Source organism: Zalophus californianus, chromosome X (assembly GCF_009762305.2).
Source record: "Zalophus californianus isolate mZalCal1 chromosome X, mZalCal1.pri.v2, whole genome shotgun sequence".
Classification (NCBI taxonomy): domain Eukaryota; kingdom Metazoa; phylum Chordata; class Mammalia; order Carnivora; family Otariidae; genus Zalophus; species Zalophus californianus.
The window spans coordinates 17,322,942-17,345,002 of NC_045612.1; the positions used below are offsets into that span (position 1 = coordinate 17,322,942).

The following is a 22,061-nucleotide window of genomic DNA, read 5'->3' on the forward strand; positions in this document are numbered from 1 at the left end:
TATATTAAACAGCTTAATCAAGCTACTAACCAAGCAACTTCCAAGATCAAGACTGAATTATAGCTTTATGCACCCTGACTGAAACTGAGGGGAAAAAAATCCCACAATTGGCAAGAGGACTTATTTGCACACAGAACCTCTGACTAGGAGGGGCGCCTGGGTGGCACAACTGGTTACATGTCTGACTAAATTTTGGCTCAGGTCACGACCTCGGGGTCATGAGATCGAGCCCCTCACTGGGCTCCATGCTGGGCGTGGAGCCTGCTTAGGATTCTCTCTTTCGACTCTGCCCCTCCCCACCCCTCCCTCTCAAAAACAAAAACAAAAAAACTTCTGACTAGTAGAAAATGAAGAAATAAAAGGAAGCCCATATTAGAGGATTCAAGTTAGTTATAAATTTTCCCAAATAAGACTCTGAGTTCTGCACAGTTAAAGGTGTGGGTTCAAATCAAAGACTGGTATGATCTTAGGCAAGTCACTTCATCCCTCTGCGCCTCCCTGTTCTCAAATGTATGTGGAGATAATAAGTCAGAACTCAAAAAAAAGGTTTCTGCAAGATTTCAAATCCTAAGAATAATTCATTTTAATGTAAGCCACTTTGTCGGGATACACAGTAAAGCAGGCTCATTTTCCCTCTGCTGAAGGCCCACACAAAAATATTGCCACAAAACATTTACTTGCTGGATAACTTTTCCTCCTGAGGCTTCATCTTTTTATGATGCAAAAAATTAGTAAGAAAAAATTTACTACAAAATTGAACTCACAAGAAAAAAAAATACATTTGCATATGTATCGATGATTTCATTTTTCTGAATATCACAGAGCCTTAAGGGTCTTTGAATATAAAGTACTACATTTCATTGTTCTAAGATGCACACTCACATTTTAATACCCCTGAAATCCCAACATCTTACAATTGACGGCAACTTACAATATAACCGACAGTGTCTTCTTTCTTAGCAGTACAAAAAATAGGGGTAAGTCTTAACATCCGTGATATCTTAGATTGAATGAAATATGGTATTTGGAATCCCTGGCAATTTCCCACTGAGGCACTAAGCAAATAAAATCCTACCAGATACTCTGATTAAGAGTATGTAAACTATGTGGGGCATCTGGGTGGCTCAGTTGGTAAAGCATCTGCCTTCTGCTCAGGTCACGATCTCAGGGTCGTGGGACTGAGTCCCGCATTGGACTCCCTGCTCAGCACGGAGTCTGCTTCTCCCTCTGCCTCTCCCCGCTGTTCCTTCTCGCTCTCCCTCAAATAAGTAAATAAAATCTTTTTAAAAAGAGTATGTAAACTATGATATGTGTGTGTGTGTGTGTGTATACTCAGAATATTCTTTAAAATATTAGAAATAAAAGTCTTAGTAGAATTTAGGGTGACTTCATTCCTTCATTTCTTTATTTCCTGTGGCTGTATGGTTTTCATAATAAACAGGTATTCTTTACTCAAAAAATGCAATTTTTATTTTGAAGGAAAACTAGATTGGGTGTGTTGATATTGTTAGGGCTCTTTATATATTCCAGAAACACTTAAGAGTTCATGGAGCATTTCTTTAGGATTAGTACAGATCAGTTAATGTTTTTTTTTTTAAATGAGGTTTTTTTTTTTTTAAGATTTTATTTATTTATTCATGAGAAACAGAGAGAGAGAGAGAAGCAGAGAGAGAAGCAGGCTCCCAAGGAGCAGGGAACCCGATGCGGGACTTGATCCCAGGATCCTGGGATCATGACCTGAGCCGAAGGCAGACGCTTAACCATCTGAGCCACCCAGGCGCCCCGAGTTAATGTTTAATTCACTATTTCAAACTGGGGAAAATCAGCATGTGAAACTATACTAACATCAATGTTACTGATGCTGCAACAATTTTAAATTTCCATCTTATCATTTTATCAAATTAAGTTGTCTGGTTTTTTATATGTACATGGGAATATCTTCCATGACAAGCTGATGTATTAAAGAGTGCAGAAATGCTACTTCAAATCAACAGTAAGCAGATGAATTTAATTTATATTGGTTAGTAGTAATCCACACAGAATTTCACAAAAAAACAGAACAGATATTTTTCTCTATGTAAAAACTAACCTAAAAACTTGCTTTGCTTATGTTTAAGATTTCATTCTTTTTATCAGTTGAGGAGTTCCTCTTAATAATCCTCTAAGATCTAAAAGCACAGGAAAAAAACCCAAAAGTAGAAAATGGCATTAAAGGGTCAAACTGTTTCTACGGCTTCAAATTGTTCTTATAACTATAAAATACTTTAAAAAGAAATATTAAAGTTAAACTCCTGTCATTTTTTTTTACAAGTTTTCTTTTCAAAGAAAGAACATTTTATTGCAAATCCCGAAAGAAACGAAATCGAAGACATAAAGTAGTAAGACTGATTTTTATGTGTATGTGTGTGGAGGGGGGCACTTAAGAAGATCAAAAAAAGAAATCATACCACGGACTGTAAGTACATGTTTTGACTCTAAGCCCACAAGACATGAAAGATTGGCTAGCTATACTGCTAGCAGCAAAACCAACTAGAATTAAATCTTACTGTAAACCAGCTCACTCACTCACTAACTTCTGGTGAGTGAAAATCCAAACTCTGTATTTAACAATTCTCTAATTCATGTAAGACTCTGACAAGTTACAAGGAGCCTGTGAGTATGAAGCAATGACATGGTATATGAACACAAAAGGGTTTTAAGGGGATAGGGAAAATGTCTCTTTTTTTTTTTAAGATTTTATTTATTTATTTGACAGAGAGAGACACAGCGAGAGAGGGAACACAAGCAGGGGGAGTGGGAGAGGGAGAAGCAGGCTTCCCGCTGAGCAGGGAGCCCGATGCGGGGCTCGATCCCAGGACCCTGGGATCATGACCTGAGCCGAAGGCACATGCTTAATGACTGAGCCACCCAGGCGCCCCCCCCCCCCCCCCCCCGGGAAAATGTCTTAAATGGTTCTCCAATCACCTGTAGGACTGATGAAAATGTGGAAAAGGTCAAACATTTGGGTCAAATAGATGATTAACTGGGAGAATGAGGATGAAAGTTCAGTGGTCTTATTTTCAATGAAAATATAAACATAAGGTCAGTTTCTACAGGGATGTGATACAGATTCATGAAACAGCAAAGAGCAGACATTTATTCTAATCTTTGAAGAAGCTAAGAGAAACCCCACTTTTAAGGAAAACAGTAACTCCCAGGAACTACAATGGCAACATGCAACCAGAAACAAACAAGAGCATGAACTCACAAAAATCAAACATCCACATGACCAAAGAAACCATGGATGATGAAATCCACGTGTACAGATCACCCTGATTTTGGCCCATCCCAGTGTCAATATTGCTTATTGTGTCAGTATCCTGAAGCATCTGAGACGATGTGACACAGGCAGAGTAACCGAATCAGAAGTGGTTTCTTCAGAGAGCCAGAGCTTCCGCTCCCCGTGGGCTTTCTAGGAAACTGCGGACCCACCTCCTCTTTTTTTAAGATTTTATTTATTTATTTGACAGAGAGAGACAAAGCGAGAGAAGGAACACAAGCAGGGGGAGTGGGAGAGGGAGAAGCAGGCTCCCCGCCAAGCAGGGCGCCCGATGCGGGGCTCGATCCTAGGACCCCAGGATCATGACCTGAGCCGAAGGCAGACGCTTAACAACTGAGCCACCCAGGCGCCCCCGGACCGAAAAAAAAATTTTCACTTCTTTATCAGACCTGGCTGCAAATGACTTACCACTGCTCCCAAAAACCAGTCTAGCTCCACAGAAGATATCTGCCAATGGTAAGTATGGTCAAAAAATATACCCCCTCCCAGGTCCCAACAGCAACTCCTAAAAGGGGTTTTTAAAAAATCCAAGAAACAAAACCAAATGAAAAACCCTTTAAAATAAGTGTATAGCCTCCAAGGTGACTAGTTTGAAAAAGATAATATTCACTTGGATATAAAGTAGAAGATATTAGAAAATCTCACTGTAACCAAGTGAAATGAACATGAAAGTATAGTTTGCAGAGCTTCAAAAACATACAGTTTAAACGTATGTTTAAACATATATAATAGACACTTTTAACATGTTTTATTTGTATTTTAGTTAACAGTGCAATACTGGTTTCAGGAATAGATATACTTACACAGTAGCTCTTCAGTCTGATGAAATCTACAGTCATGGGAATGGATCCATCACTATTTCTGTTCAGTGCTTTGATATAATCCAGCAGGTCAGCAAAGAATTTATAGCCTCCCTTGAGCACACAGAGGGCTACTATGTGATGGCCTCCCATCTCCTTCATCACATCTCGAGCAAGCCGCTCGGTCCTACAGAAATAAAATCAGGAATTTAATAGAAATTAACTTATAGAAATATACTTAATTTGGGGCGCCTGGGTGGCTCAGATGGTTAAGCGTCTGCCTTCGGCTCAGGTCGTGATCCCAGGGTCATGGGATCGAACCCCGCATTGGGCTCCCTGCTCAGCAGGGAGCTTGCTTCTCCCTCTCCCTCTACTGCTCCCCCTGCTTGTGTGCTCTCTCTCTCTGTGTCAAATAAATAAAATCTTTAAAAAAAGGAAGAAAAAAATATATTTAGCTTTGCAACCAAACATCCCCCTTAGGCATTAAACTGCCACAAAACACATCCTTTGCCCCCCATGAATTATATCCTTGCTTCATATAGTGAAAATAAAAACTTAAAAATCTTCAAAAACACATGTACACTGTAACACCTAACAAAAATGTTTAAAATGCAAAATAAAATACCGTTTCTACCTATCAGATTGACAAATTCTGATTAAATATTTCCCTGATAATATACATTATAAGAGATTATAAAAAAAAAAGAGCAGTCTCATATACCACTGGGAGTAAAAATTACAGGGATAATCTGACACTATCCAAACATTCAATAAATACCTTCCCTTAACCCAGAATATCCCCATGGATCAAGTTGAAGCAAGTGCCCAAACGTTTCCTTCTAGTATGGTCTGTAAAAGCAAAATAATGGAGATATTTTGCATGTCCATCAATAAAGGACTGCTTAAATCAATTACGGTACAGTCAGAAAATGCAATGTTATGCGGGGCGCCTGGGTGGCTCAGTCGTTAAGCGTCTGCCTTTGGCTCAGGTCATGATCTCAGGGTCCTGGGATCGAGTCCCACATCGGGCTCCCTGCTCAGCGGGAAGTCTGCTTCTCCCTCTCCCACTCCCCCTGCTTGTGTTCCCTCTTGCTGTCTGTCTGTCTCTCTCTAATAAATAAATAAATAAAAATCTTAAAAAAAAAAAAAGAAAATGGAATGTTATGCAACCTTCAAAATACATGATAGCTCTAAATATATTAATATGAAAAAGTGTCCAATAAATTTCAGACCTATATGATAGTACATACCTATGTGTTAAAATAAAATACAGTTGATGCTTGAACAACACAGGTTTGAACTGCACAAGTTCCCTTATACAGGGATTTTTAAAAAATAAATACAGTACTATACATGCACTTTCTCTTCTTTATGATTTTCTTAAAAACTATTCTTTTCTTTAGCTTACTTGATTGTAAGAACACAGTATAGAATACACAGACAAAGTATGTGTTAATCGACTTTATGTTATTGGTGAGCCTTATGGTCAACAGTAGGCTATTAGTAGTTAAGTTTTGGGGAGAGTCAAGAGTTAACTGTATGTATATTCGCATAGAGTAAATGTGCATAACTAGGGTGGAGGGAAGGACGGTGCACAGGAGGCTGAGAGGAGAGAACCCTATTCTTCTCATTTATAGCCTCAATCCTTAGAACATTTTACAACACACATGTATTGATACCGTAATCTTAAAAATCAAAAACAAAACAGCCAGACACACAAGGCGAGCATTTAAATACCAAGTTAGGTATTTCACTGCAATTCAGTTAAGGGGAAATCTTCAAGCTAGATGCGCATACTAATCAAAATATGACCTTCCATTCATGTGATTTAGCCCCAGCCAATTACCCTGTTCAGGGTTGAGTAATCAAAGACTGTGACTAGAGTTCATTCCTCCAATCTCCCTTCAATGTTTACTTTATTCTACTCCCTACAGATTCCCAGTATACCATGACTTACGCTGGGTAATTAGTAAGCTTTCCCTGTACCTTCTTTGTAAAGAGGGCTCTAAAATAGAAAACATCTATTATTTGACAAACTAGCCTAATTTACGTTCCAATATCAACTACTTAAAACAGTTGCTGACACTTGAAATTAATATAAGAAAACAAAACCAAAAACAAAAGATTGAAGATCTTACTAACCTGTCCATAATTAGTCCATGAGGAATAAACACCTTTTCCAAATCCTCAGCATAATGATGAGGTATACAGAATAAATCTAGGTCATAACCTGGTTCATCATCACTGATCTGAAAAAGAAATATGACTATTTCAGTGACAGCATTACAGGATTGACTTTAGATGTGAAAAAACCTTAGCTTGTAAGAGAAATTTAGGTATGACACATCAAGAACTTTCTGTAACTTTGTAGGTACGATTATGAATTAGAGTTATATAAGAAATCAAATGTATACTTTAGAGACAAATAGTTAAGACTGTAGACATAAAATGACATGGTATGAAATTTCCTTTAGTTCAGCAAAGCAAAAACAAAAAACTTTAAAGAGTTAAGATAAATGTGGAAAAATCCTGAAAGCATTTTAAATGTGGGTGATGAGCATATGGGGATTCACTATACTATTCTCTCCACTTCTATGTTTGAAATTTTAGTAAAAAAAATTTAATACACTGTAGAAAAAAAAATTTTCACACACCGTAGTCCAAAAAAGCTAAAATGTCACACTGAACAAAAGTTGCTATTCCCCACCCCAAATCCAAACAGCCTCTCTCACCTCATAGTGGGGGGGGGGGGAATCACCCAAAAAGCTAAGTGATTTCTTAAAAACCCAAACTCTTAGAAGTCTGAGATTGTTATAATCAATTCATGATGTGCCTTCATAGCAGATACTCCAAGGCTGTTTGAGTAGAACCATATATTGGTTGTCTTTCTACACCGAGTACCCACCATACGAAATATTTAATAATACTGATGATGTGGTACCTGTGGTAAAATATACTGTGATTATAGTTTTATAAATATTATATATACCTATGCATACAGAAAAAATATAATAAAATCATAAAAACTATTATCTCGGGGAGAAGAGTTATAACGATTTTATTTCTTTATACCGTATATTCTAAATTTTCTTCATTGAATACATATTGCTTTTTAAAAAGTTCAGTAGTCTTTCTTAGAAATTATTTGTGGGGGCGCCTGGGTGGCTCAGTCAGTTATGCATCTGCCTTCGGCTCAGGTCATGATCCCAGGGTCCTGGGATCGAGCCCCACATCGGGCTCCCTGCTCAGCGGGGAGCCTGCTTCTCCCTCTCCCCACCCCGTTGCTTCTGCTCTCTCTCTCAAATAAATGAATAAAATCTTAAAAAAAAAGATTCCCTCTCCCCTTCCCTCTGCCCCTCCCCTGCTCACACACTCTCTCTCTAAAAAAAAAAAGGAAGAGAAATAAATTATCTGTGGTATTGTGTTTTTTACATGCATATAAAAAGTATGGGGAAATTTTTAAAGATGTATTAAAACAAAATCTACAAACAAAAATTGTAATACAACAAAATAATAAAAGAAAGAAGTGGGGAGGGGAAGGGGGAAAGAAGGAGGAGAAAGGAACAAGTGAACGAAGAAAGGGTGGGTATGGAGAACATACCAACCAGTGGTCAACTATAGGGGGATACTTGCTGCACTGTACACTTTTTTTTTTTAAGATTTTATTAATTTATTTGAGAGAGAGAGAGTGAGAGAGCACAAGCAGGGGGAGGGGTAGAGGGAGAAGCAGACTCCCCACTGAGCAGAGAGCCCAACTCTACTCGGGGCTCGATCCCAGGACCCTGGGATCATGAACTGAGCCAAAGGCAGACACCTAACCGACTGAGCCACCCAGGTGCCCCATGCACACTACGCACTTCAATATTGACTTGGCCTTTTTTTTCATTATCAATTTCACTTTTTTTATCATAGTTGATTTATAATTCCCACTTACCATTATATTTAAAATTCATTCAAAGAAATACACCAGAATTTTAATACTCAACCTCACATGATATTCAAGACTAAATATCTTCCAAACCACATTCAAGAAGCTGATGATAGGAGTGTTTTGGCAGTTTTCAAGAAATATTGGTCAAACCATAATTACATCTTGACGCATCAGCTACTATCTACTGAGCCCCTTTCAGTCGGCATTGTGTTAGGTGCTTAAGGACAGGTGGCTTGGCTTTCAATAAATTTTTTTTTTAAAGATTTTTATTTATTTATTTGAGAGAGAGAGAATGAGAGATAGAGAGCACGAGAGGGAAGAGGGTCAGAGGGAGAAGCAGACTCCCTGCTGAGCAGGGAGCCCGATGCGGGACTCGATCCCTGGACTCCAGGATCATGACCTGAGCCGAAGGCAGTCGCTTAACCAACTGAGCCACCCAGGCGCCCTCAATAAATTTTTAAAAGTACTTATTTAAGATTTATAATATTCTTCATAGAATTCCTAATTATATTCTGACAAATCTGAGGTTCACGCTTTTTCAGTCCCCAAAGCTGTTTTGAGTTCTCCAGGTGTGGGTGGAACTGTAGGTGTCGTCTGGTCCAGCTGCCGGTCCATTCAGCCAGCCTCCCCCTGTGCACCGGGCCTCCCCCTGTGCACGGGGCCTCCACCTGTGCACCGGGCCGGGCAGCTGACCGTGCCTCAGGGAGGCGCACAGCCCTGCGGCTGGGTAGGGCAGAGGCACTCACTTGGCAGCCGATCTGAGGGCGGCTGGAAGTCAGTACTGATTTGTTTTTCAACAAACATGTATTACTTTCATACGCAGCAAGAAAAATTCTATTTTGGGGGGGGGAAAAGATTATGCCGGATCCTCTAATATGAAGTGCTAACCTGTCTGCTAAACATTCACAGCATGCATGTTTCAGAACACATTCTCTACAAAAAGAATGGAAACGGGACATCTGTGTCACCTACAAGAGTTTTTCAAGAATACTCTCTAACAAGCAAGTATTCCTGTTATAAATTTTATTTTAAGATTTTACTTATTTGTCAGAGAGAGACACAGCGAGAGAGGGAACACAAGCAGGGGGAGTGGGAGAGGGGGAAGCAGGCTTCCCGCTGAGCAGGGAGCCTGATGCGGGCCTCGATCCAAGGACCCTGGGATCATGACCTGAGCTGAAGAGAAACACTTAACTGATGGAGCCACTAGTCACTCCTAAGTGTCCAACTCTTGACTTCAGCTCAGGTCGTGAGTTCAAGCCCCTCTTGATCTCGGGGTCATGAGTTCAAGCCCCGCCCAGCATGAAGTCTACTTAAAAAAAAGGGGGGGGGGACAAACCATAAGAGACTCTTAATCTCAGGAAACAAACTGAGGGCTGCTGGAGTGGAGCAGGGTGGGAAGGATGGGGTGGCTGGGGGATGGACATTGGGGAGGGGATGTGTTGTGGTGAGCACTGTGTATTGTGTAAGGCTGATGAATCACAGACCTGTACCCCTGAAACAAATAATACCTTTTATGTTAATAAAAAAAGGGGGGGTTGACACTCCCAACAAACAAAAGTCTAGGCCCAGATGCCTTCACAGGTGAATTCTACCAAACATTTAAAGAAGAGTTAATACCTATTTTTCCCAAACTATAACAAAAAACAGAAGAGGAAGGAAAACCCAAATTCATTCTATGAGGCTGGCATCACCCTGATACCAAACCAGACAAAGATACTACATAAAAAGAGAACTATGGGCCAGTATCTCTGATGAACATAGATACAAAAATCCTCAACAAAATATTAGCAAACCAAATCCAACAATACATTAAAAAAATTATTCACCATGATCAAGTGAGATTTATTCCTGGGATGCAAGGGTGGTTCAATATTTGCAAATCAACAAATGCAACAGATCACATCAGTAAGAGAAAGGATAAAAACCGTATGATAATTTCAACAACTGCAGAAAAAGCATCTGACAAAATACAATACCCATTCATGATAAAATTCCTCAACAAAAATAGGTTTAGAGGAAACATACATCAACATAATAAAGGCCATAGATGAAAAACCCACAGCTAACATCACATTCAATGGTGAAATACTGAAAACTTTTCCCCCTGAGATAATGAACAAGATGAGGATATCCATTCTCACCACTGGAAGTCTTAGCCACAGCAACCAGACCAGAAAAAGGAATAAAAGGAGCCTAACTGGTGAGGAAGTAGTGCAACTTTCACTATCTGCAGATGACATGATACTATATAAAGAAAACCCTAAAGACTCCACCAAAAAACAACTAGAACTGCCCTTACCTTTAGTACGGTTGCGGGATACAAAATCAATGCACAGAAATCTGCTGCGTTTTTATACACTAATAATCAAACAACAGAAGACAAATTAAGAAAGCAATCCCATTTACAAGTGCACCAAAAATAATAAAATACCTAGGAATAAACATAACCAAGGAGGTGAAAAGGTCTATACTCTGAAAACAATAAAACACTGATGAAAGAAATTGAAGACAATACAAACAAATGGAAAGATAGTCCATGCTCGACTGGACGAACACATATTGTTAAAATGTCCATAACTACCCAAAGCAACCTATAGATTTAATGCAATCCCTATCGAAATACCAACAGCATTTTTCACAGAACTAGAACAAATAATCCTAGAATCTGTACAGAACCACTAGAGACCCTGAAGAGCCAAAACAATCTTGAAAAAGAAAAACAGGGGCACCTGGGTGGCTCAGTCAATTAAGCTTCCGCCTCTTGACTTCGGCTCAGGTCACGATCTCAGGGTTGTGAGATCAGGCCCCATAAGGGGCTTAGGGCTGGGTGTGGAGCCTACTTAAGATCTCTCTCTCTCTCTCTGCCCCTCCCCCATTCTCATTCTCTCTCTCTCTCTCTCTCAAAAAAGAAAAGAAAAAGAAAAACAAAGCTGGAGGTATCACAATTCCAGATTTCAAGTTATACTATGAAGTTGTAGTAATCAAAACAGTATGGTACTGGCACAAAAATAGATCAACAGAACAGGATAGAAAGCCCAGAAACAAACCCACAATTATATGGTCAATTAATCTTCAACAAAGCAGCAAAGAATATCCAATGGAAAGAGACAGTCTTTTCAACAAATGGTGTTGGGAAACTGGACAGCAACATGCAAAAGAATGAAACTGGACCACTTTCCTACACCATTCACAAAAATAAAGTCAAAATGGATTAAAGACCTAAATGTGAGACCCGAAAACCATAAAAATCCCAGAAGAGAGCACAGGCAATAATTAACATCAGCCACAGCAACATTTTCTAGATATTTCTCCTGATGCAAGGGAAGGAAAAGCAAAAATAAACTATTAGGACTACATCAAAATAAAAAGCTTCTGCTCAGCAAAGACAACCTCCTGAATGGGAGAAAATATTTGCAAATGACATATCCGATAAAGGACAGTATCCAAAATATATGAAGAACTTATCAAACTCAGCACCCAAAAACCAAATATTCCAATTAAAAAATGGGCAGAAGACATGAACAGACATTTCTCCAAAGAATACATACAGATGGCCAAAAGACACATGAAAAGATGCTCAACATCACTCATCATCAGGGAAATGCAAGTCAAAATTACAATGAGATATCACCTCACACCTGTCAGAATGGCTAAACTCAAAAAACACAAGAAACAGGTGTTGGCGAGGATGTGGAGGAAGGAGAACCCTCTTGCACTGTGGGTGGGAATGCAAGCTGGTGCAGCCAGTGTGGAAGACAGTATGGAAGTTCCTAAAAAGTTAAAAATAGAACTAACCTACGATCTAGCAATCACACTATTGGGTATTTACCCAAAGAATACAAAAACACTAATTCAAAGGAATATATGCACCCCTATATTTATGGCAGCATTATTTACAATAGCCAAATTATGGATGCAGCCCAAGTGTCCAGAGACTGATGAATAAAGATATATGTGTGTGTGTGTGTGTGTGTGTGTGTATACACACAATGGAATATGCACACACAATGGAATATTATGCAGCCATAAAAAATGAAATCTTGCCATGTGCCACAACATGGGTGGAGCGAGAGTAGTATATGCTAAATAAAATAAGTCAGAGAAAGACAAATATCATATGATTTCACTCATATGTGGAATTTAGGAAAACAAAGGGAAGAAAGAGAGAGAGACAAACCAAGAAACAGACTGTTTACTATAGAGAACAAAGTGATGGTTACCAGAGGGGAGGTGGGTGGGAGGGAGCATGGGTGAAACAGGCGATGGGGATTAAGAGTACACTTAACGTAATGAGCACTGAAGTCATGTACAGAATTGTTAAAATCACTATATTGTACACCTGAAACTCATATAACACTGTATGTTTACTGGAATTAAATTTTTTTTTAATATTTTTATTTATTTGAGAGACAGAGAGCCAGTGAGAGAGCATGAGCAGGGGGAGGGGCAGAGGGAAAAGCAGGCTCCCCGCTCATCAGGGAGCCCGATGTGGGGCTCGATCCCAGGACTCTGGGAACATGCGTGACCCCAGCCGAAGGCAGACATTTAACCAACTGAGCCACCCAGGTGCCCCTACACTGGAATTAAAATTTAAAAACTTAATAAAATTTTTAAAAAGGGTTGATGTGGGATGCCTGGGTGGCTCAGTCGGTTAAGCATGCACCTTCAGCTCAGGTCATGATCCCAGGGTCCTGGGATCAAGTCCCGCATCGGGCTCCCTGCTCAGCAGGGAATCTGCTTCTCCCACAGCTAGCTACTCCCCCTGCTTGTGCTCTCTGACAAATAAATAAACAAAATCTTAAAAAAAAAAAAATAGGGGCGCCTGGGTGGCTCAGTTGTTAAGCATCTGCCTTCGGCTCACGTCATGATCCCAGGGTGCTGGGATCGAGCCCCACATCGGGCTCCCTGCTCCGCGGGAAGCCTGCTTCTCCCTCTTCTGCTCCCCCTGCTTGTGTTCCCTTTCTGGCTGTGTCTCTGTCAAATAAATAAATAAAATCTTTAAAAAAAATAAAAGGGTTGATTTGTTCTTTCAAGCATAAAAAAAAAAACACGTTAATATAATACTTCCCAAAAGGCAAAAAGAAACTCTTTAAAACTTGCATCGCTTGAAGGTGTCCCAATTAATAGGGGGCATTTGTAACCAATTAAATAAGATCAAGATATTCACCCATCTACCTGACAAAATTGTTAACTGGGGATCTTATCTAAGGGATGTGATCATAATTTTGGGCCTAATACTTTTTTTTGGTTGTCAAATGAACCTTTATTGAAATTTTCCTTTATAGTTCCTTTTTATTATTATTAACATATAATGTATTATTTGTTTCAGGGGTACAGGTCTGTGATTCATCAGTCTTACACAATACAGAGCGCTCACCACAACACATACCCTCCCCAGTGTCCATCACCCAGCCACCCCATCTCTCCCATCCCCGTCCCCTAAAGCAACCCTGTTTGTTTCCTGAGATTTAAGAGTCTTATGGTTTGTCTCCCTCTCTGGTTTTGTCTTTTTTCATTTTTTCCTCTCTTCCCCTATGATCCTCTGCCTTGTTTCTTAAATTCCACGTATCAGTGAGATCATATGATAATTGTCTTTCACTGACTGACTTATTTTGCTTAGTATAATAATACCCTCTAGTTCCATCCACATCGTCGCAAATGGCAGGATTTCATTTTTTTGATGGCTGCGTAATATTCCATTGTGTGTGTATACACACCACATCTTCTTTATCCATTCATCTGTTGATGGACATCTAGGCTCTTTCCCTGGTTTGGCTATTGTGGACATTGCTGCTATAAACACTGGGGTGCAGGTGCCCCTTCGAATCACTATGTTTGTATCCTTTGGATAAATACCTAGTAGTACAATTGCTGGGTCATAGGGTAGCTCTATTTTTAACTTTTCGAGGACCCTCCATCCTGTTTTCCAGAGTGGCTACACCAGCTTGCATTCCCACCCACAGTGTAGGAGGGTTCCGCTTTCATGTTCATCCTTTTGCATCTGCTGATCAATGTACCATTTGCTGCCCATCAGGACCCCCTGGAGCCATACCGCAAGCCCCTGGACCAATCTCTGGATAGACTCTAACTGCCACACAGTCCGCTGCCCCATTTCAGCAGGAAGCAGCCAGAGTGGTCATTGTCCCATTCCCTAACGGCAGTTAGGGTTACTATTCCAGGGGGAGGAATGAAGAAGGGACAGGCAGGGCTTGGTAGGGAGAGACAGGTAGAGGGCTAGGTGATCAGGCTCACAGAAATCCCAAAAATGTGGAGGTGTGAGGAAACCAGAGAGAAGGGGACAAATCGGACCACCCTGCCCTAGGTGTGTGTGGGGTGAGTCGGGTGGGTGTCTTTGTGATAATCACATCTGACCAACAAAGAATAACCAGCCCCTAAAAAGGAAGTAAGCCATTGAAGGTGTTATCAATAGAGATGTTAAAAGGATTTAAGTTCCCCGGTTAGCTTTCTATAAAAGACCAACCCTAAAGGCCCTTGTCAGCAACCCTGTCGGGACCCCTCTCACTCTTGAGAGCTTTTTCTGTATCCTCACTTAATAATTTCTACTGCTTTACTCATACACACACACACACACACACACACACACACACACACACACACACACACAAACAACCTTGTAGTGCTTGAGGTACTTTAGGCATGAATTCACAACTTTGTTATAATTCACTATAAAGAAATGGGATATATTTATGGGGGTCATAATTTAAGAAATATATGATTGGCCATAGGTAGTTTGCTGTCAAAAATGGGGAATGGGTATATAAGGGTTTGTTATGCTATTATGTCTACTTATAGATATTTCAAATATAAAGTTAAATACAGAGCAATTTATTTAAACGATGACAAGGCACCAACATCACTTTTCCCAATTTTACATTTAATGAAAAGTCCAAGTCTTTTAAATCCATATAAAATGACCAAATATTAGAATACTAATTTTAAAATGGTGATGACCTTATCCAGAACCTGCATTCTTATTACTAATACTCAAATATTTATTGAGAATCTACTATGATGTACATACCAGAGGATTAGATAAATCTGACTTGGCTTCCCTCAAAGAGTTTACAGTATAGAAAGACATGACATGTACATGAATAACCATAAGACGGTGGGGTAAGGTGCTATGAAAAAGAAATACGTGAAGTATGGTGGGAGTTTAGGAGAGCACTCAAACTCTCAGAAGCCTCACCTGCACCTGGATCACTGATAAGAAATAAAATAAAATACAATTCAATGAACAGGGACTTTTTTTTTTAATCACCCCAAACACCAAAGCTTCACATTAAACAGGTTCAATAACCTCAATCTCCACAAGAGCTAGACAGAAATATACTTGGTGGCCTTTAATCTTATTAGCCCTTATGTATCCCATCTGATATTGGTTCGTATCTGCTATTAACCTCATCTGATATGGATTACTTAACAATCCAGTGGCTGCTTTGATAGGAAGAGATTGCAATATATTAAATTACATAAAAATGCACTTAGCATCCACTTTGATTAAGGCACAGTGCAATAAATTTTGTAGGGGGTTACAAGGATGATTTTACATTTAGAGCCCTCAAAGAGCTTACGATCTAGAAGAAAAGACATACACACACACACCCCCAACCATACAGCACAATAAAGCTTGCCACTTGTACCCGAATCTAATTTGACAAGCCCTCAAATCTGTGATTATCAAAAGCAGTTATATACGCACTAAAAGCAAACCTGGAACCCAGCACCAATGACTCCCCCCTAAAGCAATATCAAGCTTCATCATTATATTCTGTTGCCTAGGTTGTAAACTGAGTAAAGTAGACTGGCATGTCTCTGATACTGAGTTAGCACAGCCTTCTATATCAGCTAGGCAGTAACTGATTATGAAAAACGTGTAACATTTCTGGATGAATGGAAATCACATCTGTTTTATTATTGGTGAGTTGGTGTTGCATGTCTAAGCACGTGGCTGTCACTGACACCTTCTGAAACAACTCTATTATAGTCTGCTGGAGCTGCTATGACAAAATACCACTGCCTGGGTGGCTTAAACAGCAGGAATTTGTTTCTTACAGTTCTGGAGGCTGGAAGTCCAAGATCAAGATGCCGGCAAAGTAGGTTTCATTCTGAGGCCTCTCCTCTTGGCTTGTAGGCAGCTGCTTTCTCCTAGCCATGTGCACAGTAGAGCGTGGGGGAGGGAGCTCTTTGGTGTCTTTTCCTAAAAGACCAGGGTCCCAACCTCATGACCTCATCTACTCCTAATTAGCTCCCAAGCGCCCCGTCACCAAATACCACACACTGGCAGTTAGGGCTTCAACATATGAATTTGGGTGGGAGTGGCTATTATGTCAACAAGAACTTGACATAAAATGGCTAAAGAAGATCACAAAGAAGGTTCTAGATGGCTTTGGGGAGAGCCCAACCCAAAAGTATTTGGGGAGCGCTTTGGAGGGGCAAGAAGTGGTAAACAATGTTGGTATATGTGCTGCCAGAAGTGAGCACAGGAAGCGGTAAACAAATGAAAATGGTTTCTCTCCAGATCCACCATTCCCACTATGGCCATTTCTGGCTGAACTGGAAACCAAAGAATGGGTTACTAATAGCTCTGAGTTACTCAGACAGTTCAGAAATCTGACTGCATCCCCTCAGAGCTTTAGAACACAGCTCTCAAATTCTAGCCTACCTGTAATATACTTGTTAACGGTAAACTCTACAAAGGTACTTCCATCAATACGTAAGATTACTGGAATATGTAACATTAGCACCTACCATTTGTCTAGAATCATAGTCAATACTTTTGCTATCACAGATTACCAAAATAATTTTACTTCCCAGTAAAACTGGCATCACAAATTCTTAATGATTATGTGTGTCACATCTATAATAATGGTTTTCATAGTGAAAATTTTTGTGGTTTACACATAAAATTTTTAATTACAAAAATATATTACCTAAAATTACAGCAGGCAAGGAAATTGAGTCAACCTAAGATAATACTAGCAACATCAATTCATCATCTGTGACTAGGGCTGCTTAAGTCTCTTTGTGGTCAAAATACAGCGATGTTCATGGGTCCAGACAAGACCGAATGGAAGTGAGTCTTAAAATAAGCTTAAAATGTGAATTAAAGGATGTACAATAATAGATAAAATACGTTTTATTTTATTCCTAGTAACCAACAATTCCAAGCTTCTAGAATGGGCAGAAATTGCTGGGTAGCGTATTTCTACCTTTTATGTTCAGACACTTTAAAATTCTTAAAAAACTCGGAAAAAAAATATTAAAATTCTTAAGAAAACACCAAAGCACCTTGGGATAATTTGTGATAACCCAGGGTATCATAAAACTAAAATTATGAATCATTGATGCACATAATTCTTAATGTGAAAATAATTTAATTTAAGCTAGCAGTATGTTCATCTTCCAATTTTATATCAGTCTTACAAATAAATTACATATATAAGTTGCTTGCCCTCCCTTCTAGGGGTTAAAGAATTAAAAGGTTTAGAAGAGGGGCGCCTGGGTGGCTCAGTCCTTAAGCGTCTGCCTTTGGCTCAGGTCATGATCACAGGATCCTGGGATCGAGCCCCGCGTCAGGCTCCCTGCTCAGCGGGAAGCCTGCTTCTCCCTTTCCCTCTGTGCCCCCCTCTGCTTATGCTCTCTCTCTGTCAACTAAATAAATAAAATCTTTAAAAAAATAAAAGGTTTAGAAGAATCTAAAGATTTTAAGAATTAAAATCAGCATTCTTTTTTTCTTTTTAAAGATTTTTTAAGTTTATTTTAGGGGAGGGAAGTGGGAGAGAGAATCCCCAGACTCCCCAATGAGTGGGGAGCCCGATGCGGGGCTTGGTCCAAGGACCCTGAGATCATGACCTGAGCAGGAATCAAGAGTTGGACGCTCAACTCACTGAGCCACCCAGACACCCCTAAAATCAGCTTTCTTGACTATTCAACCCAGGGGTAAATTATTAGCTGCTCCTAGGTAAGGTGGCCCATAACTACTATCTGTCCAAGTACATGAACTTATCCTACGCTATGATCTTTCCTTTTATTAGTGTGCACAGTGGAATAATAGCCACGTTCATTCTGGACAAAAAAATATATACCTATCAATTATGAGAAGCACACTGTTAAAGAGAGTAGTTCCATAGCAATTTAAAGTGTGTATGAATTCTTATTAGTAGCAAACTATTCTAAATGTCAATAATTTGGTGTCAACTAACAACGGAGTCTCACTATTGATATTAACAAAGGTGGTTGACATTCTTACAGCATATGAATCTTACTGAATCCACACAGGATAAAATTACAGAAAGAAAGAAGCCTACACTAGTGCATCTGTAACCTCTCCTCACATGACATGGCCCAGTTACTACCTGATGAACTACAAGAAAACTAAAGGAAAACTCCAAGATCCCTCTTCTGGGCTGAGCTGGTTGGTCCTTTTATCTTTTTCTTAGAAAAGAAACCAGCACATAGTAAGCACTATGTAAGTGGTTGTTATTACTAACGTGCAGACCATTTCTGGGAAGGAAATTAAAAAAGGAACAGGAATTTGCAAACACTGCAAACACAATGAAGATCTTAATGTTCAAACAAAACGAACAGCCAGTTCTAGCAATAATAATTCACTGTGTGCTGGAGCGGGGCATCATTGCTAAAAGTATCTTAACTTCCTCAGCAATGGAATAAAAACAACAGCTCCCACCATTTTTTGAGTACCTACTATTAGTGTACAATTTTAAGGGCATGGGCTCTGGAGAGAGACCTAGGTTTGAGTTCCTCTTAGTAACTGTGTCATGTGGGTATGATTTAACCTCTCAGGGGCTTCAAAGATTCCTGCTCTGTAAAATGGTAATAATCATGCTAACTAATCTCGGGGTCCTCTCATGGAGCTCCACATCAGGCACCGTGCTCAGCAGGGAGTCGGCTTGAGGATTCTCTCTCTGCTCCCCACTCTCTCGTAAATAAATGAATAAATCTTTTAAAAAATAATCATGCTATTGTTACAGGGTTGTCTTGAGGACTAAATAGGACTATATAGGTAAACACAACGATAGCTATTATATTATTATTCCCAGTCAAGGACCATGGAAAAGCTTAGTCAGTTAGACTGTAGACAGTCTTACAATCTTTTCAGTAGCACCTCAGTAATACATTAAGGACCAGAAAGGTGAAGTAAGTTACCCAAGGCCACACAGCTAGTAAACAGCCCAAACAAGCAGGATTCCAGGCCAGACTCCATTAAGAACACTGGTCTTTACCTTAAGCCACAGTACCTAGTATCAACAGAATCCTTCCTTTTTTAGGGCTCAAGTGGCTAATTATTTATTAATTCAACAAACCATTATTGATAATTCCTTACATGCCAGGCACTGTCCTATGTGCTGGGGTTACGGTGGTGATCCCTGACCTTCATAAAGTTTATGGTTTAGTTGGAGAGACAATCAACAGGTAATCGGGTAAATGTGAAAATAGCGACGATGATGCTGCAAAGTAAGGCATGTAACTGTTTGGGAGGGGCGTTGGCCATTTTAGCAAGCATGATCCAAAAGGTGGGAGGGGAATGCAGCTTAGCTTGTTCGAGAAACAAAACGAACCAATGAGGTTGGAGACAGGATACGAGAGGCTGATGGTGGTATGAATGTCCTTGGAGGTAAGGACCAGATTCGCATTTTTTGTCCCTGCAGGATCAACGAGCTTAGGATCCAGGTTGAGGCATATCTGAATTCGAGACCTGGTTACCTCTGGGCAGTGGGAAAATTACCTAATATCGTCTCACTATTTTCCTCGTGTGTAAAGAGGAAGGCATGGTTACTGCTACCAAGGCTGCTGTGAGGATTCAGTCGGGCACTGCGCATTCGCACAGTCACTATGATTTGCGGAACTAGGTACAAATGCCAGTCCCCGCGTGCCCTCCCATGTGGTCGTCCCCGTGCCTGGGCCCTAGTCTACACCGCAACCCTGAGGACCTGGGCAGCATACCCCCAGTTTAGAGAAGGGCCTCTCCGGAGAAAGCCCCCCCCCCCCGCCCCCCGCCGCAAACAGCCCAAACCCGCGGCGCGCCAGATCATTCCCGAACTGGCCCGCGCGGCCCCTCCCCGCAGCACGCTCCCCAGCTGCACCAGTCAACCAAAACGCCATTTCCACCCTCTCCTCCCACACGCGGCCCTCCTTGCCAGGGCCGTCCAGGCGCACCCACCCCGCACCTCGCCATCCGTCCCCCACGCCGCCCCGCGTGACGTAAAACCCGAGCCGGGACACGGCGGCCGCCTCCCCGCCCCCCCGCCCCTCCGGGCTTCCCCGGGCCACCCTGGCCGGCGACCTCACTGCGGGCCGCGCGCGCCCCAGGGGCCGCCCGCCACCGCCGCGGCCGCGGCCGCCGCCGCCGCCACGGCCCGGCGGGCCAAGCTGCTCACCACGACGCTGGGGCTGCGGGTCGCCATTACGGAGCGGGCGGGCGCGCGGGCTGACGGCAGCCTGAGGAGGAGGAAGCCGGCGGCGCAGCAGCAGAGGAGGCGGAGGTTCCGCAGAAGGTGGCGACACGCGGGAAAGCCGAGCGATCGGCTCGCTATTGCGCTCTAGGCCGCCGCGAGAGCAGAGGCAGAACAGGCCCCGCCCCGCCCCGCCCCCGGCTCTGCTCGGCTCCGCCCCCGGCTCCGCTCGGCTCCGCCCCCCTCCCACCCCCCCCACCCCCCCACCCCCCCCCCACCCCCCCCACCCCCCCCCCGACAGCCCGGGCGCCTCAGCCCGCGCCTGCGGGTTTCCAGGCTTCAGAGGTGGGAATTTTCCTCCGGAAGAAGCGGGGACTCCTCGGGCGCAGCCTGTGTCCCGCTTTCCCTGCGTCTCCCAGCCGGAGGGCTCCCGAATTCCCAAACCTGCCGCCGCCTTGCTTCTTCCTAGCGGCCCCAAACTGGGCGCCGGCTCTTCCGTTTGCAGTGACCACGTGCTTCTCTCGCCCGGCGTCCCCTTCCCAAGACCTTGGACCGCATTGCGGATTCCGTTTTCCCGACCGGTGGCCCAGTTCTACCAAAAAAACTTTTAACTGGGTGGGCGAGTTCAGACCTAGAGCCCCAGAGTCAGCAGGTCAGGGTACAGATCCGGCGGGGGACACCTGACTGCCGTGTGACCTTGTGCGAATCAGACTCACTGAGCCTCTCTTTTCGTCTCAGTAAAGTGAGGGTATTAACAGGATCGTTGTGAGGATTAGACATGGTATCTGTGTGTGCATACGTATATGTACCTAGGACATTGCATAATCGGTAAATGGGAACTGTTGCTCTTACTGATCTTTATTTTTGCCTCCACAAATCCCTGTATGGAACTGGGCGAGGGATCTTCCCCTACTCACATACGTCAGGTAAGCAAGTAACAGTTGTTCCATTCCAGACGTTCCTACAGCTCCAGCCCCCACCACAGTGCCCAGCACATAGTAGGTGTCGTCAATTAGGGCCACTGAGGGATATGTGATGGTAAGCGATTTGCGATACTGGGCAAGTCACTGAACTCCTCTGAGCCTTCATCAAAAAAAATGAGAATAATTCTTGCTGTGAAGGGTTATTATGAGAATTGTAAAAGTCATTTATGTAAAGCACCCAGCATACTACTTGCCTCCTAGTAGGTGTTCCAGAAATAGTAGCAGTTATAATTTTAGCGCGTTTGAGTGTGTGAACACCATAGTGTCCGAGTTTCTCTGCCTCCCCTATCTATCATGGAGCGGTAAGAGACTATAAGGGAAAAGGTCCGTGTGGGCTTCGGATTGAGAAAGATCTGAGTGGAAATCCCGAGTTCACCACTAACTAGTGTTGTACCTTGAGCAGGATGCTTGACCTCCGTGTGCCTCAGTTTCCTTATATGTCAAATGAAGATAATATCTCCATCACAGGCCATGGCGAGAATTAAACAAAATAATGCAAGAGTGCCTAGTATAGTCCTTGCTTCAAAAAATGTTACTACCAATGCTCTGTGTTCCATATTTTTGCCTTAATTCTTCACTCTGTTTATCCTT

The 22,061-nt window shown here is 41.8% G+C and overlaps 1 protein-coding gene across 5 annotated transcripts in view; it reads right to left on the reverse strand.

Moving 5' to 3' along the window:
* HPRT1 (hypoxanthine phosphoribosyltransferase 1) overlaps positions 1 to 20,972 on the reverse strand; it is a 51,558-nt gene extending 30,586 nt beyond the window's left edge. For 3 of the 5 annotated variants that reach the window (XM_027608382.2, XM_027608383.2, XM_027608386.2), the window contains exons 1-3: positions 20,473 to 20,670; positions 6,262 to 6,368; positions 4,123 to 4,306 (exon numbers count right to left, since the gene is read on the reverse strand). In XM_027608382.2, coding sequence (XP_027464183.1) covers positions 4,123 to 4,306; positions 6,262 to 6,368; positions 20,473 to 20,499 — 318 coding nt within the window. In that variant the 5' untranslated portion in view covers positions 20,500 to 20,670. Of the gene's footprint in view, positions 1 to 4,122; positions 4,307 to 6,261; positions 6,369 to 20,472; positions 20,671 to 20,931 lie in introns of those variants that run through there. The other 2 variants (XM_027608385.1, XM_027608384.1) reach the window with 2 other exon arrangements.
* Between the last annotated feature and the right edge of the window lie 1,089 nt (positions 20,973 to 22,061).